Source organism: Pithys albifrons, chromosome 17, assembly GCF_047495875.1.
Source record: "Pithys albifrons albifrons isolate INPA30051 chromosome 17, PitAlb_v1, whole genome shotgun sequence".
In the NCBI taxonomy this organism is placed as follows: Eukaryota; Metazoa; Chordata; class Aves; order Passeriformes; family Thamnophilidae; genus Pithys; species Pithys albifrons.
This window is the reverse complement of record NC_092474.1, coordinates 9,400,342-9,417,696: the sequence shown is the minus strand read 5'-3', so window position 1 is coordinate 9,417,696 and position 17,355 is coordinate 9,400,342. Positions and strand designations below refer to the sequence as shown.

Below are 17,355 nucleotides of genomic sequence, written 5' to 3'. Positions count from 1 at the left end.
CATCCATCAGTCTGCCATCACAGAGCCAGGCGAGGTCCTCACAGACACGCGTAGTCACAGCACCAAGGGCAAGAGCTGTGACAGGGGAAAAAATACCACTGAGAAATAAAAATAGTTACTTAAGCTGCAGCCATCGATCAGTTGTGGGCACAGTGCCACCATGCTGGGAACCCCCACCATGTGCATCGTCAGCAAGCCCAGTGCCAGCACAACAGTGGAGGTGCCAAGCTCCTGGAGGTAAATCCTGCACAGCCGCCTGGGAACCTGGCCGGGGACCCGAGCTGACAGGGACAGTGACAAGACAAAGACCTGAGCAGCCAAGGTGTGCTTCACATCACCCACGGATGATGCATGAAAGGTTGTGAGCATCCAGAAAGGCAAGTGCCGCTGGGAGGTAAAGTTCACAGGCAATAAATACTCCAGCCACTTCTGATTCTCTGTAAGGATCTCTGACCCCCATAAAAAGCCGCTGCTAGCCCAGGCAGAAGGCCGGGAGCAGGACAGCGAGCGCAGCAGGAACAGGCACAAAGGAGGCACTGTGGCCAGCAGATGCGCGCTGGCCACACGCCGCTGCACAGCCCCTTCATTCATCCCACGCTCCCTCCGCCGCCGGGGTCAGCGACATCTCCCCCCCCACGGCCTGGCACCCCCGGGGACACTGCCCGCACACGGCCTCTGTGTGAGTCTGACACGCTCCCGGGCCCTGGCGCTGTCCCAGGGGGTGAGTGCCCCGCACACGCCGTGCTGAGCACAGCCGCTCATCACCCTCCCAGAAAAATGCGTTTTAAGCTGCTGAGAGCTTACAGCACAAGGTTGCCCAGCAATGCTCTGCCACAGCACTCGGGGGTCAGCACTGACAGGGCAGCCCATTCACACGTGTGTCCCCGGGGAGTGGTGGGGAGCCCCGAGAGCCGCGGCCACGCTCCAGGCAATCCAGGCTGCTCCCGGCGGGAGCTGTGCCGTCCCCAGGCAACGAAGGGCAAGAGGGAAGGGCAACTTGTATCTGCACAGGATCTTGCAGCACTAGAAGAGTCCCACGGAGTCCCTGCCGGACGGAGCCACTCCAAGCGCTGGTGACATCAGGCAGCTCCCGCGGAGAGGTTTGTCGCTCCCAGACCAGCCGCTCTGGAGCTGCGCTGGTTCAGGTGCAGCAGCGGCCGAGGCGGCTGCGGTGGCACTGCCCTCCCTCTGCGGGCACAGGAACGGGGGACCGGATCCTCCCCGACCCCCGCAGTGACGATGACAGCGCCCCTGGCCGGCTTTCAGCAACGAACGCATCCCTGCGGCCCCGAGCAGGGCACGGGGCAGCCCCGCAGTGCTGCGGGACTTGTTCCACAGCGCTCACGGCAAACGCTGCGTGCCCAGCAGCGCGTGGGAAACAGGGACCTGGGTTCCGGACCACCCTCTCCATCCAGCACAACCACCTGCCCCGGGACTCAGCACCCTCCCACGGGTTTGGTGAGGGCAGCAGCAACAAACAGCACATCACCTTCTTGATGACTTTCCTAAAATTACACTAATACAGGTAAATCCCACTGGCAATTTGTACACACAGGGACTTTGGCAGCCTCACTCCTCAAAGTTAAATGCTTCTATTAATTTTTTTGCAATATCACAGCTCAGAAGTGTGATTTAACAAAACCTTCCATTGTAATGCTGGGGAACCACATCAATGCAGAAATCAGGAGACACTGGAACAAAACATTTCTCTTACAGAACACAATTTATTTGGCATTTGGATGAAATGTTTCTCACAGCATCTTGGAAAAAAAAAAAAAGGAAAGATTCGTGCCAACCCCAAAGAAGTTAAAACAGAAAACCAGTGTCACAGGGACTCAACTATTACAGTATAAATTTAAATCCTACATGGTATTTCACAGAATATCAAAATCTTTTATACACTGCCACAGTTAAGTCCAGTCACAAACCAACTACACAGGAGAAGCCTGCAAGTGCAGTGCTGGCTAAAATGATTTTCCAGAGGAAGGTAAAACGCAGGGTCTCGTTCTCTCGCAGCCTCCCAGGCACCCTCAGCCCCACCCACAGGGTATGGCACAGCATGGCCACCTCTGCTGGCATCAGCTCCAACCCACTCAACACTCAAGGTGCACATACTGGAAAATTAAAGCTATGTGGTACCGTAGCAGGTAACGCTGACTGTTGTTAGGGGAAGTGCATCTTTATCACTGAAGGTGTCTATTCCAGATAAACACTCAACTGCTCTAATTTTAAGGTTCAGCTCCCAACTTGAAAGGGAAATTTAAAAGAATTTTCTCTATATTACATGCTACTTAGCTAGGGAGAAAAAAGAATTTCAGCAACTGAAAAAAAGAGATGCATGTTAGGGATTGTATGAGGCAACACTAAAACATCAGTGCTTTGCCATTGAGAAGTCACATCTGAGAGATAAAAACATCTTCAAAAATAGTTTCAAATTTATATAACATGAGATGGGAAAAAATGGTAATTACTGGTCACAGAAAAACATTTTCTTTCCAAGTGAAACTTGGGAGACACATGAACAGGCCATGACTCCATGACACCTGTGGAGACAGAGCACCAGGCGACCAAGACTCAGCCTTTGGAAAAAAACATCCACTTACTTCATTCTTCTTCTAGATTTGCATCCTGCTGCATGGATAGAGTCTGAGGCTCAAACTAAACAGGACTAAACATTACACAGATAAGCTTTTGTACATTGGAGTGACAGTTCTAGCGCAGAACAGAACCCTCTGCCCCTCTCTAACATTTACACTCTACAACTCACCTAGTACAGAATCAGGGGCTGCTGTGACACTGTGTACAAGGGCATCACTGACAAACCAGAGTATCTGGGGCTCCTCTTAAGGAACAGCAGAGACCTCACATGGCACCACAGTACATCAAAAGGAGGGGGAATCTGAGCAGCAGCTTTGTCCAAGGCCACAGCAGGAAGTGTGAGTGCTGTGCAGAGCTGAGTGCTGGGACTTTACAACAACTGCTGTCAAGGATATCCCAAGATAAATACACCCTGGGCTCACATGCACTGTTGGGAACGATGTGGCAATGCCATCTCCCCACCGGGTCTGCAGGGACTTTTAGGATGCATCAGTAGTTAGGAAAAACATCCAGAGATACAAACAGTGGTGGGGGGAAAAATCAATGCACAAAGTAACTCCAAAGATCTCATCAATCTGATGGCAATCAAAACAGAAACGTTTTCCTCGGGCAAGCATCAACCCTCTGTAACTGGTGCTCAGGACAAATTGCCTCCCAGTCACCTTGCCAAGGGCAACGAAAGTTTGCTGAGGAGTCCACGCCTGTCAAGGAAACTTAACTCTTCCCCAGTTGGTCCAGAAGTCTGAGCAGTTGGGACATTTTCTGCTATAAAGGCTCTTACTCCAAGAGAAAGTACTCATTGTGAAAAAGCTACAATAAAAAGGGAAAGAAAATGACAATTTTATTGCCAAATTAGAAGCTTACCAAGAGGTAAATGAGCTGTAGTGAGTTGCTCCATAGAAGGCAGAATTTCCTTTGTTTACAGTTAAGATGAATAAGGACTGGGGGGAAACAGAGAAAATAGCAGCCTCCTGCCAATATACAAGTGGGAAAGGCTCAGAAGCAATGGGGAAAATATCACAACGAGGCTTCTACAAAGAAGCCTCCATTTGGAATAGCTACAACCGGGAGCCACCATGAAGTCGCCAGTTGTAACAGAGCTTATTTGCAAATAAAATTCACCACAGAACCAAAACTAAAATAATTAAAAAAATGTTGAACAGATTCCTGCAGTGTTAGAAGCGTGAGGTAAGGTATCTGTTCACCTCAGCCACAAAACACAGCTTCAGAGACCAAGCCAAAAGGCCTTTTGTTATTGCGCTAGGATACTACAAAGAACAAATACTCCATCTGGCTTCAAAAGAAATTGGAGATTTTCTGTTTTGCACTGCTAACAAAATATTTTTCAGGAACAGATTGTAGTAGCGTAGACTTTGCATCCTACTTAAGTGTACAGTATCACAGGCTGTCCTACAACAGAGTGTAGTCAGCTTGAGAGAAGTATTAACCCTAGAGCCTAGTTCCTATCTCAGTGCTCAGCTTCACCTACAAGGACGCAGCACAAAGGTTACTGTCTACAGTATGTATAGATATATAGATATATCACCACCCAGAGACACACACACACACGTACACACATTCGTACCTATAAAACTAAAGAAAAATCAGTACATACAATGTATAAAACGTATGAATGTGCTCAAAAATGCACAAAACCCGCTTTATTTTCATACTTCAGAAATGCTCAGTAATTTGTATGCATGGTTCTGACTACTGCTATCCATCTACTTCATTAGACCAGGGCTTGGAACTCGGAGGAGGAGGAGATGGAAAGGGATCCAACAGGGTGGAGAAGAGCTCCTTTCGTTTCGTACCAGGCTGCTGGAGCCACTCAACCCAGAGAGCAGGGCGGGCGGCAGAACGGCTCCAGGCAGAGAGGCTTCCCAATGGCGCTTCCTCCCACTCGTGTGCCAGCAGCGCACCCCAGCACTGTGATCTGCGCTCTCTGATGGAGTCAAGGTTGTCACCAAGTGTCTGAATGTCAGGACACCAGATAGGATCTCAGTAAGGAAACCCAGTTTTCTGTGCAAAAGGAGTTGAATTGTCAAGACCAATCCCCAAGTACAGTATAAACCAATAGGCAAGACAGGGAATAGAGAAAGTAGCAGCGTATTCCATGGGGAAGGAGTCAGCTGCACTGGGAAACTGCAACAGTGGGTTAGGATTTGTCATACAAGTATGATTTCTCATCATTAATAGAAAAATAGATCACATACACACCCCCAAGCAGCATCTTCTTCCTGTCCCTCTAGGCTTGTACCTTTCATAAGGTAACAGGAGACTACTCACAGGGGGCATTCTTTACAAATTCCTTAAAATTCATCTCATCTGCTGACCGTTACAGTAAGTCAAGGAGAAGCAGAAGCAAGGGGAGGATGGGAGAAAAGGGTAAATTATTTGTACACTGAAATCCAAACTTAAATTTAAAATCACCTGTAAAGATTATTTTGCACTCATTGTCAAAACCAACAGCGCTTGACTTTGGGTTTCGTGAGGGAGTGAATGAATCTCTGCCATCTGTAAATTAACTTAGTTTAAAGAGTTCAATACAAGGGGGAAATTTAAGATGACATATCAGACTGAAGCAAACTGCTTTATTGATTTAAGTACACTAACCTCATTATAAACCCTTGTGGGACCTGGAAAAATGGTTTGGGGGCACGAGGGAAATCTCTAGAACAGGGTTGGCAATTTATGGGGACTCAGATAAGGAACAAGTGTCCAATTAGAATTAAACATCACGTATAGTACATGTTGATCACCATTTTTAAGTGGTATTTGTAGAACTGCAAAGAAGTGAAATGGAGGTGAGGGAACATACATGCTAAATATAGCATGCAATAAGAAAAGCAAGAACAATGATCTGTTATCCAGGCCAGTCTTGTGCAACTGTTCACTGTTAAGGAGTTAACCTAGAAAGAAAAAGACCTCAATCTTCCTTATGGGATTATAACAAAGAGGGGCTTCATACAGTGAACAAAGACTGCATCAAAGTTACCTGCTCCCCATCTCTTCCCTAAAGTACTGCCTAACGCAGGTGAGGGTTCTACCAAAGGGACATCACACAGACCCAGTTTTCTTCATGGGCCAGAAGTTCACCCAACACCAGACTTTGCAGCCACCACCAACAAATAACTGTAAATGCAAATCCCAGTTTTCTTAGTACTGACTTGTCACATATTGCGTAGACCACCCCTCCTCCAGTCCCTATGATGTTCTGAAACACCAAGGCAGGTCAAAACCCGCAAGTGTTTTACACAGTGTAACTCTTGGTGGCCTGTGTTTTAGTTGCTCAGGGCCCCCACTCTGCAAAACAGGCCCCAACCCCTTCTCCCGCAGTTCTGTCTTCTCTGCTTGAACAGTGACTGCCCCCACCCTCCTTCTCCATTGTCTGTTCCCTGGATCCTGTGGTATCCACACAAATCCAAGCAGCTTTCTTCTGATGTAGATTTTGATTCCTCTCAGGTTAAGAAAAAAAAACAAACAAAAAAACAAACTACCCATACTTTTCACCTCCTTAGAAGACAAAGGAATTCTCTGCTCTCTTTTCCATAGCCAATGGAAAAAAAAAAGAGCAGTTCTTACAATCCATATTTACAGGACAAATTGATTAGTGAATGAATAATGACAGCCAAAAAAATGAGAGGCACGATCCTAAACTAGAACATAAAAGCAGTGTTTGAAAAACAAAGTGGAGATTCCTTCTGAAGTTCAAACCACGGATTAGTGTTTGTCTGTGCAAACAGTTGCTACAACTCTCTCTGACAAGTGATGGGCTCCTCTATACAACGGTGTTGAGGGAACAGTGGCTGTGCCGGCTGCCTGTCAGAGTTTCTGCCGGTGTGTTTTCATTGAGCGGAGTGTCAGGAGGGACGAGAAAGGTGCGACTGTCAGCAGAGTCTTCCAGCTCCACTGGAGAAGGACCAACCGAGGGAGGAAGCGATCCCTCTGTAAGCTGTGGGGATACATCACAGTTTCCTAGTGATGGAGGACTGCTTTGCACAGTCTGAGAAAGGACTCCATCTGCAAAGGAATAAAAACAAGCAGAATCAGAACGTGAAGTGTCATCATTTCACACTCCCAAATAGATTTATGATCTGTATTTCTGGAAGCTCTGAGTTTTTCCTGGTTTTGTGCTAATGCACAACAAGATGAGACTGCAAAAGAAGAACATTGGATAGCAAAAATAAAACTTTGACATATAAACAAGATGCATGCAGCACTAATCAGGCGCACTTATCTTGTGAAATATGCTGCAATAAAATCCCAAATTGGAATAATTTCTACAGTATGTGACTATCACAGCTGCAAAACTGAAGAGCACTGAGTGAATCATTAGAAAGTGGTATTTTTGGTCAGTTTCTGGGGGGTGTGGGTGGAGGAAGCAGGCAGGAGAGAAGATGCTGGATATATTTTGTTCAAAATCTCTTGTACTTGACATTTGTTCTACTTCTTAATACTAATCTCTATAGGCCCATCTTCAAAGGCCAGAAATGGTATCAGCATGGTGGAGAAAAGGTAACCAGGTAACCCATCCAAGGTAAAGCTTGAAAATAAGTAAGGTCTAAGAGGTAAACTACTTGCAGATTGGACTCCACTTCAATTTAGGTGATCCAAAGAACCTTTGTGGAAAAACAAACTTAATGATACATTTTAACACAAGACTTTTCCATCACAAAAGTTAGAGATGTTCTTTGATATGTATTTTCCTATCACAATTGCTAAAACACATGATTATAGCTTAAAAAAAGATCTATCCTCTAGCCAAAATAAAAAAGCGGAAGAAAAGAGAAATTATTGCCTACATACCTGGAGTGGAACAAAGGATGCTGTCTGGATTGACAGATGCCTCGTAAGGAGGAGGGGGGTCATCTGGATGTTGAATATCTGGATATTTGTAAGCAGTGTAGGGTGGAGGCGGGTCATGAAAATGAAATGCTCCACCTTCCCCATCGTCTGAAAGATGCAGTGGAGTAAGGCCAGTTCCAAAACCATCGGGACCATAGTCAAAACCAGGCATCCTGCGGCCCAAGTTAAAATGGTGCACTGTTTCAAGGGAAGAAAAAAGGAGTAAGGGACTTTATCCCATGCGTCTTAGTTTTGAGGGGAAGAACCAAAATGTTTACCCATAAACAAGGGAGGGGATTACTCCACAATAATTACGTCACCCTTTATCAAATTTAAACAAGGGAACTTTAATCAGAAAATGGATATAAGAAGGATAACTGTTCTTAACTGCTATATATATATATATATGTGTAGATATAGATATAACCGTAATATAGATATAACTGATATAACACAAGAAAAACGAAACACAACAACAACCAAACCAGCAGGTTTCCTCCTGGAGAAAAGTTATACTTATGGGCAGTGTCTGTGTCACAGCCCGGCTAGCTGCAGGGTGAGCTCCCAGTCCCTCTCCAGCGAGACAGACGAGCGATGAGCACTCAGATGAATTCTGTCTCTCCCCCTGTGTCCCTTGTCCCAAACGAAGGAAAGCTGGAAAACGGAGAACTGCAGCGTGTTCCAGAAAACAGCCGCGACCTCTCTCTCTCCTGGGTCGCTGCTGCAGCCAGGGCGGGCCGGTCACGACTCTGCAGGCGGCGATGGGACTGGAGCGGAGACTGGGACCCCAATGCCGAAACCAGGAGCAACAGGAGTGGCAGGGGAAAAAACTGGCTTACTCTACAGTAGCAGCAAGGAGGAGCAGCCACGGTCTCAGTCGCACAGCAGCAGAGACACTGCCAGAGCCGTGTGTAGTCCCCAAGAACAAGAGAGACAGTCCAAGCCCATTTCCCCAACACATCTTTCCCCAGTCTCCCCCACCCAAAACGATCGAGAAGGAATTGGTAGTAGTTAGCTACTTCTTTTGTTAACTAATGGCATGGGGAGTTACTGGCGGGAGAGAATTTACATCAAAGCTACACCACCATGCCTCCTTCTTCAGTTTAAGTCGGATCTCAACACCTTTTTCCACTTTTCACACCCAAGAAACTCGTGTCTCCTGAAGACCTAAAAAAGTCTACATAACCCATACAAGTCAACTTGCTGCAGTTACACAACCATACCCAGGCCCACCTGCTCCCAGGCTGTTTGTCCTGTATCACATCTAAATTTGACTCTAACCTCTTCAAACTATGACCATCATTTACACAGAAGGAATTTCTGACTTGGACCATATATAAATAAAAACACATTTTTCCACTATCCACTAATAAAGTTTAAGTTTGAAGAACCTACCGAGACACACACACAGGCCTGGTCAAGCAAGACCAGGACATTCCCCACCTTTACGTCCATCCCTCTGTCAGCAGTGAGCACGAGGCACAAGGTCAGTGTTGGTACTTACAATTTGCTCCAATCAAGGACTCGATGCGCTCTCTCCGCCTCTGGCGCAGCCGATGGACCATGAAGAGCAGCAGGGAGAGGATGAGAAAGGAGGAGATGCAGCTCACGATCAGTCGCATTCCCCCGGCCATGGAGTCAAACAAACTGTTGCCATCTGTTACAAAAAACATAGAAAAGCAGACTGTTATTTTTGTTTAACACTCATTTTTCTGGATGTTCTTCTGTCAGTAATGGAGAGATAAATGCAGAGTGGGGATTCATTTGCCTGGTTTAACTCTTTCCATATTTCAAATACATAAGAAAATCATGAATCATCAGGTGATTTATCTCTTTATTGCAAGATCTAAAAGTTTCTAAGAACATCTTCCTCAGCAAAAGGGACAAAATGTTGAAGGTTTCAGGTCTCTGAACATGGGAAAAAGAAAAGGTTAATGGCCTTTTGCACATCCATTTGTTTTCCTGTCATGGCTGATGAAGTTATACTAAAGAGGAAAGCAAGCCTGAAAGCTTTGGGAAAAGGCGTGAGAACTGGCATATGTACACACTACATGACTTCTGGAAACCTTAACTTCTACATTTCCAACAACAAAATCTCTAAACCCCTAAACATTGTCATTATCACCAAGATATGGTCACCTAAATTCCATGTGTCGTTGGTAGATTGTTTAGCACCACTAAGGGACAGGAAGTAAAAAGACCTCAAAAAAGTGAATCAACATGATAATCATCTTCCAGAAAGTGAAGAGATGAGGGTGAATGGGAATGAAATCTTTTCCCAGAGTCATACTGAAAGTAAGTGGGAGAACAAGAAACAGACCCAGGAGTGTGGAGAGGTCTATCCCATTGCTAGCCCATTGCTATAAGCAGATTCACACTTGGAAGTCTGTTGTGAGGAAATTATGAGGCACTTATTTTCACAGTTCAACTAATCACACTTGGTTATGCTTAAGTAGCAGCACATGCACACGCAGATGCTCTACAGAAAGCAGAGTGACCTACAGATGACTGTGTTGTGTTCTTTGCACCAGCTTATCATTGAAGGATTCTGAATGAGAAACACACCCAGGTCCACTGTGGATAATAAACAGATGAGGTGGCTGCACAACCTGGCCACCTCCTGCTGCAGGACACGGGCACTACCAGGTATGACCCCTCTTCCCAGTCACTGCAGTGCCACCACACTTCCCAGAGGAACCAGCCAAATCCTGGCCACCTCTTCCTTCCCACATCCACTCCAGCTGCAAGAGCTCCCTCCATACTTCTCCTTTCACTGAAAGCAGATAAAGTTTTATCAAAGAATCCTTATAAAAGAAGGCTAAAAGCCTGTAAAAGGTCTAAGTACTGCTGTACTAGTAACAGAAAAATCCACCTAATTTATACATTGTTGCAGTAAATGGCTAATAGGCTGGTATTTATTACACTACGCATTCTTGGCAGCAAGGAATTAATTTAATAGTGCCCTACACATAGAACTCGAACATTACACCCTCTCAATCCAGCTGTGCAGTACAAAAGCCTGTGTGCTGTCAAACCCTTTAGAAACTATGGATGTCAGAGCTTCAGCTGATGCACTGACATCATGATCATCCTAAATTATTTAAGGCTGTTAATGGCACTAAAGTGACTCCAGTAACACATACTCTATAGGAATAGAGGCCCAGGGAAGCTGGCTTTGGTCTCAGGATGGATTGTAGTGGTACATCCTCCCCTCCCAGGCCGCACTGTGATCTGAGAAATGCTCATTAGGCCTCAGCCTTGACAAACTGCACTTAGACTAAGCTCCTCTTGAGCTCATCAGAAACACTCTGTTCCCAGGAACTAACATGTGTCTAATGAACTCCTGTTTTTTAATGAACAGCCTCAGAAACTTTTTTTTTGCCAAAACAACAATCCAAGTGCAATAATATTTCTGTTACTGAACCTTCAAAGAAAGTTACCAACTCAAACTGTGGCTGGGATGGAAACTTACTCTGACACTCCCTAACGACCCCATAAACAGCAGTGCAAAGTGAGATCCTTTTGAGCTCTCCCTTCCCAGATGGTAAGAGGCTCATGTGTATGTCTCAAAAACTGATAACAGGATGGCTGTGGAGCCAACTAAAGACTGTTAGCAATAACAGACAAGAATTGTTGATAATAACCAAGGACTATTGGTATTAACACGCTGTAAGAAAGAACAAGATTTGGCTGGAGAAGGGGAGAAGGTGTAGACAGGGCAGCACTTCAGCAAGAAGGAACCACAACACAGCACAGCACAAGAATAAATGGCAGGAAGTGGGCATGGACTGTAGGGTGGGACTGAGACCACCAAAGATGCCTGAAGGCCTCCAAGCCACATCAGAAAGGCCTGAAAGAACAGCCTGTGCATGAGAATGAGTTTACACAGAAAGTGAAAACCCTGTCCTTGGGCAGAGGAAGCTGTCCATACAGAGGTACCCTCCAGTCCTGGGCAGTGCCCTCTGGGTCCTTGGACATCTCATCAACCAGATGAATGCAGAAGGATCAGCACTGGAACCAGGACCAACGTCCCCTCAGCTGGACTGGTGCTGGAACCGGGACTGGTGATGTCTTTTTCTCTCTCCTTTTTTTTCCTTCTTTAGTTTCTCTTTTTCTCTCTCTTTTCCCTCTCTTTTTTCCTTTCTTTCTGTAATTCATCTCTTTTTTTTTTTAATTTTTCTCTTCCCTTTCACCTTATCCCTTTATCCAAACTGCTGTGTGTTTACACAGTAGGTTAGGGGCTAACACACCAATTTCCATGTCAAGTGTGTAATTTACTAATAGAACTTTCTGAACCCTCTGACTTTGGTCATTCCTTTCACCAACAAACATTTACAAATCTCCCTTAAAGGTGGGTTGTCACACTTAGGCAAGCTTGATTCTGTATTCCTTCAGGCCAGGCACAACTGCAATTCTTGGACCTCCTGGGCTGTCATGGGCCTCCATCACGCTGCTCCTCAGGTTCAGACTGTTTGGATAAATTATTGTCAAGTCCTACCTTAAACACAACAACCCCCCAAAAAAGAGAAAAAAAAGACAAAGAGTCAGATTGTATAGAACACAATCTGTATCTTCACAGAGATTTATAACCCACAAAAATACGAATAGATTATTTCACAAAAGTTGTTTTTATGCTCAGTATAGTATTAGTGCCCTGTAACTGCACCCATTTAATCACTAGAAAAGCTTCTGCACATCAGCTCTTTCAAAATATTTTACTTCTTCTATTGCCTTTTCACAAATAGGAGTTGCAGGTCGGTCTAAACAAGAGCCACAAAAGAAAAATTATTTTCTACCACATCCGAGGAGCAGCAATAGACAGACTACCTCAGTTTCACCATTAGTACATGAAAGATATTCCTCTGCTATTTATCTTCTGCTAAATGAGGAGAAGCATCTTTCAAGAAAGCAGAGCTGTGATTGCTCAGCTTACTCCTACTGCTGAAAAACTCCCCTGCTACCAAGTCCTTCAGTAATATTCGTTATCCACTTGTAATCATTGCTCACCCACTCACACTGCAAGAGTTGATTACCTGCCAACCCAACAGCAGGATTTATTTCCCCCCAGTCTCTCCTTGGGTGATTAATTCACTTACTGCTGATCAGTAAACTGTTTTCTTTCCTTTGCAACAGAGCTGAGGGAAGATATATGAAAGAATTGGACAGAGATGAATACACTGTGATTAAAGAAAGTAATTCACTAATTTTTGTCATCTGGAATAGTCATTTATAAACACTCAGAAGGAAAACTGAAATGTTTCATTTTAAAATTTCAGTGTTTATCACTAGCTGAAGTAACTTCATTACGAAGGAATTTGGAGGACTGCTTGATAATTCTCTCAAAAACTAAGTTACTAAAAAAAACCACCAGAGCACTTTGAGCAAGAGTATATTGAAAGAGTCTCATTTAGCATCAGTACAGAAGGAAGAGCTTAAGGATGAGAAAGGATGTGGTAAAATACACTCTTCAGATCAGTATTCATCAATAGTTAAGACCCACAGCAATAAGCAAGGATTAAAGAACACGGCATGAGGTTATCCCAGGTCATCTTATCCAGTCTGCTGGATGATGCTTTGCTGACACTGTTCCTGAAGATAAAAAAAGTGAAGCCTAAGTCTTAACTCAGCTGATAGGAGTGGGAGGAAGACTCCTGCTTTTTCTGCCCCCTTTCATCGACCGACCTGCAACACAAGCCACGAACATCTGTTAAGCTTAACCTTCAGAAGGAACATGAATGACACAAGGAGGAGCCAGCGGCCTTTAATGATTAACTTCTCTAGGTAAGACCAATAAGAAAGACTGCAAACATGGAAGCCAATAAGCAAATTTGGAATTTGTAACAGATTGAAATAGAAGGCTCTGATGGGAACAGTTGACCTTCTGTGTTTTCCACAGCAGTTCAGAACAATCGTTTCTTAGTGCACTCAGGTAACATTAGGTTTGTTTAAAATACAAAAAGTAACAGTCTCACAGAATGGTTGAAGTTGAAAGGAACATCCTGAGATGACCTAGTCCAAACCCTGCTTGAGCAGCATCAGCTAGAGCAGGTTGCCCAGCAAAGAGTCCAGTCAGGCACTGAATTCAGTCAGGCACTGAATTCCCCACAGATGGGAGGTTCCACAGCCAATCTGCTCCAGTATTTGACCACCCTCGCAGCAAATTCCAAGTAAGTGTTTCTTTCTGCAAGTCTCTTTACAGAAAAATAACCCCCCCAAAATCTGCACCCCATATGGTGACTGACAAACCGAAGTCAGCTGAAGACTTCACTGATCCAAAACAAGAAGCTGCACTGATATGTCAAATCCAATAAGCAAGGTTTTATATGTCTGAATGATGGCTGAAACTTACACAATTTAAAAGCTCTGCTTCCCACATGATCCCTGCATGCAAACTTCCACACACAAATGCCCACATCCAGAAAAATATGCTTAATTAGTGCCCAAGAGAAAATTGCTTCCTATTCATGACAACTAAACATGACAAAGGAATTGTGCAAGATGCTCTACTAATAACCCACAGTATTATCAATCTCCGTACTGAAAACAAGCTACTGTTTCTCCTTTCCAAGTAGCAACAAGGATAACTAATTTTTCCCAGCCACAGCCTGAAGCATTTCCTTTCCTGTGGCTTGAGATCTTTCCCCACAGGGCAGTTGTACCCAGCAATGCCAAGGCACTGCAAGGATGAAATGATGCAAGATCATTTCAAACAAAGTTATACTCAAACATAAAACCAAGCTGAGCCCCCAACTGTTTGTTCTTGACAACACTGTAGCAGTCACCTCTTACCTGGGTCTAGACAGGTAAATTTGCAGCACTCTTTGGGGTCCTTGCGGTACTGCTGACACCCCTGGGGCCGCTCACACAAAGCAGCCACGCACATCTCGGGCTCCCCGTTGTGACATGTGCAGCTCAAACAGGGATCATTCCCTTTTGGAGTGAAATAGTATCCTTCATCGACAATGTTGTCTTTGATATCAACACAGGTCTGGCCTAGAACAGAAATGCACATCAGTATTGATGGAATCCAGTTTATTCTGTTGCATTAAGTGATTTGGAAGCATAAGCAGATCACCAGTTAAAATCCATGCCTACACCTTACAGCAACTTTGAAAAGGGATCTCCAAGGAGTGGGGAAGATAAGGGATAGTCTGCAGGCACGCAGGGATGATTTACTGCTCAAAACTGACACAGTGAGTTTCAGGTATTTAATGGAACTGACACGCTTTCAGGCATCCTCTCCAGGACAAAGGAAAGCAAGTGGTCTGAGAAGTTTAAGCTTCACTGACAAAGCCTGCTGCAGCTCCCTTCCCCTCTCCTGGTACTTGGGAAAAGATGGATCTTCTCTGCACCAAACCTGAAGGACACTTTGAACAGGCCAGGTCTAAAGATGGAAGCTGGGCAACGGTGCTACCACTGTCCCAGCAGCATCCTGATCCCTGCCCAGCAGAGGAAGGTCAGCTGCCTTCTGCCCACTGACCGAGAGGCAGGTACCAAAACCAGAGAGACCACAGTGCTGGGACTTGTCAGCTGGAGCAGCTGCTCGGGGAGGATGGCCTGTCCCTCCAGCCTATGCACAGGTCAGCTGGGAAGTTCAGACTGGAAGAGACATGAGGAGTTCTCCAGCTCAATCTCCAGCTCAAGGCAGGGTCAGCTATGACATCCCAATGGGTTGCTCAGGGTTTTATCTAATCTGGTCAAAAAAACCTCTGAGGACAGAGGCTGCTCCACCACCCTGGGAGTCAGTTGCACTCCTGATGACCCTCATAATTAAACAATGTCTACCTTTCTTGCAAAGAAGCACCATCTAAATCAGGTAATGTTTAAGACTGCCTGATAATGTTGCCAATACCTCTCTTGGTTTCCAGGCATTTGGAGGACAGAAATGCAAGATACAGAACAAAAGCCTTTTTCTTTTTTTTTTTCCACTTTAAGCCAGTAAGCTCCACTTGTCTTTCCCCTCTAGTTCTAGTAACTGGTTGGAAAGACATTTTCTATATTCAAAATAAACCAGAAATAAGTGTTTCCTCATTTTAATGTGAAATTAATAATGTAAGAGTGATGTTTATTAATAAGATGCTTCTTTAAAAAATATTTTTCCCAAGTATACTTTATTTTGGGGCTGATATTGCTGCTTAACAATTTTTTAGTGACACTCTGTATTTGTGTGACAGACACACATTACAACACTCGTTTTATTAAAACCACACAAAAACATAACTCCACCCTGGGTTTTTTTTGTTTTTAATTCACTGGGCGGAGGTCAGAAAGGAGAATGAAACAATTTCCACATATTTGTCATATGCATATTTAAACACACAAGACAGTTAACACTGAACTGAAACCAACTTACTCCTTTTGCAGAGGAATGAAGATTTCTCATAGCAGTTCTCAGCATACCAGCTGTGTAAGCCGTGGCGCCGGAGGGTAGGGAAATGGAAACACTGAAGCTGGGCACAAAGAACGTTTTCCTTTTCAGACATAGCCGGACCAAAGATGGGGTCGGGGGGTAAAAACACTTCTGAAGAGCCTGGAACAAGATACACTGGCATGAGCAGCCTGTGGGTACACAAAGCTTTAGAAAGGCTCTGTAACGTCACTCATTTCACACACACCAAGGCTGTGCCCTCCAGCTCCAGCTTCCATTGGCAACTCTGCTCCAGGCAAGGCAAACAGCCCGCAGGGAAGGGGTGACTCACAGAGAAAAGAGGCTGCTGTTTTCAAAGGACTGGGTAATTCTGTCACTCTGAACCAGGAAAAGTGACATTCTGGTACGTTCACAAGTGCTGCTCTCCAGAGCCCCACGGGGTTTGCCTGACAGTGGTTATGCATCTCCTCAAACCATGTTGAGTTTGGCCACACTTGCTACCAACAGAGCAAGAACCCACACACCAACCTCGAGCCTGGCACTCCAAGCACCCACTGGAGCTTCCAAAGATGCCTGAGCATCCACCTGTGCTCCACATCTCCTGTTGCTCATTCTGGGGGCAGAGTAAACACCCCAACACTGCTGCTGCACTGGGGATATGCACAGTTTGGTCCTTCCAACTCAGATAACTGTTAACACCCAGTATTGTGATGGGCTCCAAACAGCGCAAAGGGTGTTAATTACTTTTTAGAGGACGTATGTTTTCCATGTCCCAATAATAAATTAAAATTTTCAAGTTACAGAACCCTAAATCACTTTTCAAACAGGCATTAGGAATTCAGAATCTGCTTCAATATAAGTTAATGAAGCCTAAGAATAGTTTTTCAGAAACTACTGAATGCTACTATGTACTTTATGTACTTTATTTCATAGAGGCATCCCTTTATTAAATACCACACTTGAAAACAGAAGACTATATTGCATTGAGAGAGCTTAAATTCATGTAATCCATCAAATTAAATAAAACTTTGGATAAAGTTATAGTTCTTTTTCTGTAATTTATGCCTTCCTGGTTGTTAACACTGCCAGCAGATGGCAGTGCAGTCAGCTGTCCAAAGAGCAAAGAAAGGTCCTTTTAAGGAGAATGTTTATGTTCATGTCAAAGGCAGCATTTTACAAGATCCAACTGTTTAGTAAAATTCTGTTCGTAATTACATATCCATACCTAACAGACAGTTTTCCTTCCAGATTTTCCATGGACACCAAAAATTGTGTCTGAGAAAAAACCTATTCTGATTGGTTTTCAAACGCTACACTGGAATTCACAGTGCTGGTGCTTCACAGAAATCTCACCTGTGCTTTAAATTTTCCATTACCTCAGCCAGCAGAGCCATTAGACATGCAACTGTACACATAAGAGTTCGTGTAACGACTTGAAGATTAACTAATCCCTAGGCTGAATTAGTTAAAATAAAAGGTGTAGAAACATAACGTTGCATTTTCAGCAGAGGGAGCTGCTTGTTTAGGAATTGAAAGAGTTC

The 17,355-nt window shown here is 44.6% G+C and overlaps 1 protein-coding gene across 8 annotated transcripts in view; it reads right to left on the bottom strand.

Moving 5' to 3' along the window:
• Nucleotides 1-1,704: 1,704 nt before the first annotated feature.
• The window catches only part of DGCR2 (DiGeorge syndrome critical region gene 2), a 49,153-nt gene continuing 33,502 nt past the window's right edge, over nucleotides 1,705-17,355 (bottom strand). For 4 of the 8 annotated variants that reach the window (XM_071571740.1, XM_071571741.1, XM_071571742.1 and 1 more), the window contains 5 exons: nucleotides 15,800-15,976; nucleotides 14,236-14,439; nucleotides 8,951-9,103; nucleotides 7,408-7,644; nucleotides 1,705-6,621 (listed from right to left, as the gene is read on the bottom strand). In XM_071571740.1, the coding sequence (XP_071427841.1) occupies nucleotides 6,380-6,621; nucleotides 7,408-7,644; nucleotides 8,951-9,103; nucleotides 14,236-14,439; nucleotides 15,800-15,976 (1,013 nt within the window). In that variant the 3' untranslated portion in view covers nucleotides 1,705-6,379. Of the gene's footprint in view, nucleotides 6,622-7,407; nucleotides 8,256-8,950; nucleotides 9,104-14,235; nucleotides 14,440-15,799; nucleotides 15,977-17,355 lie in introns of those variants that run through there. The other 4 variants (XR_011699230.1, XM_071571744.1, XM_071571746.1 and 1 more) reach the window with 4 other exon arrangements.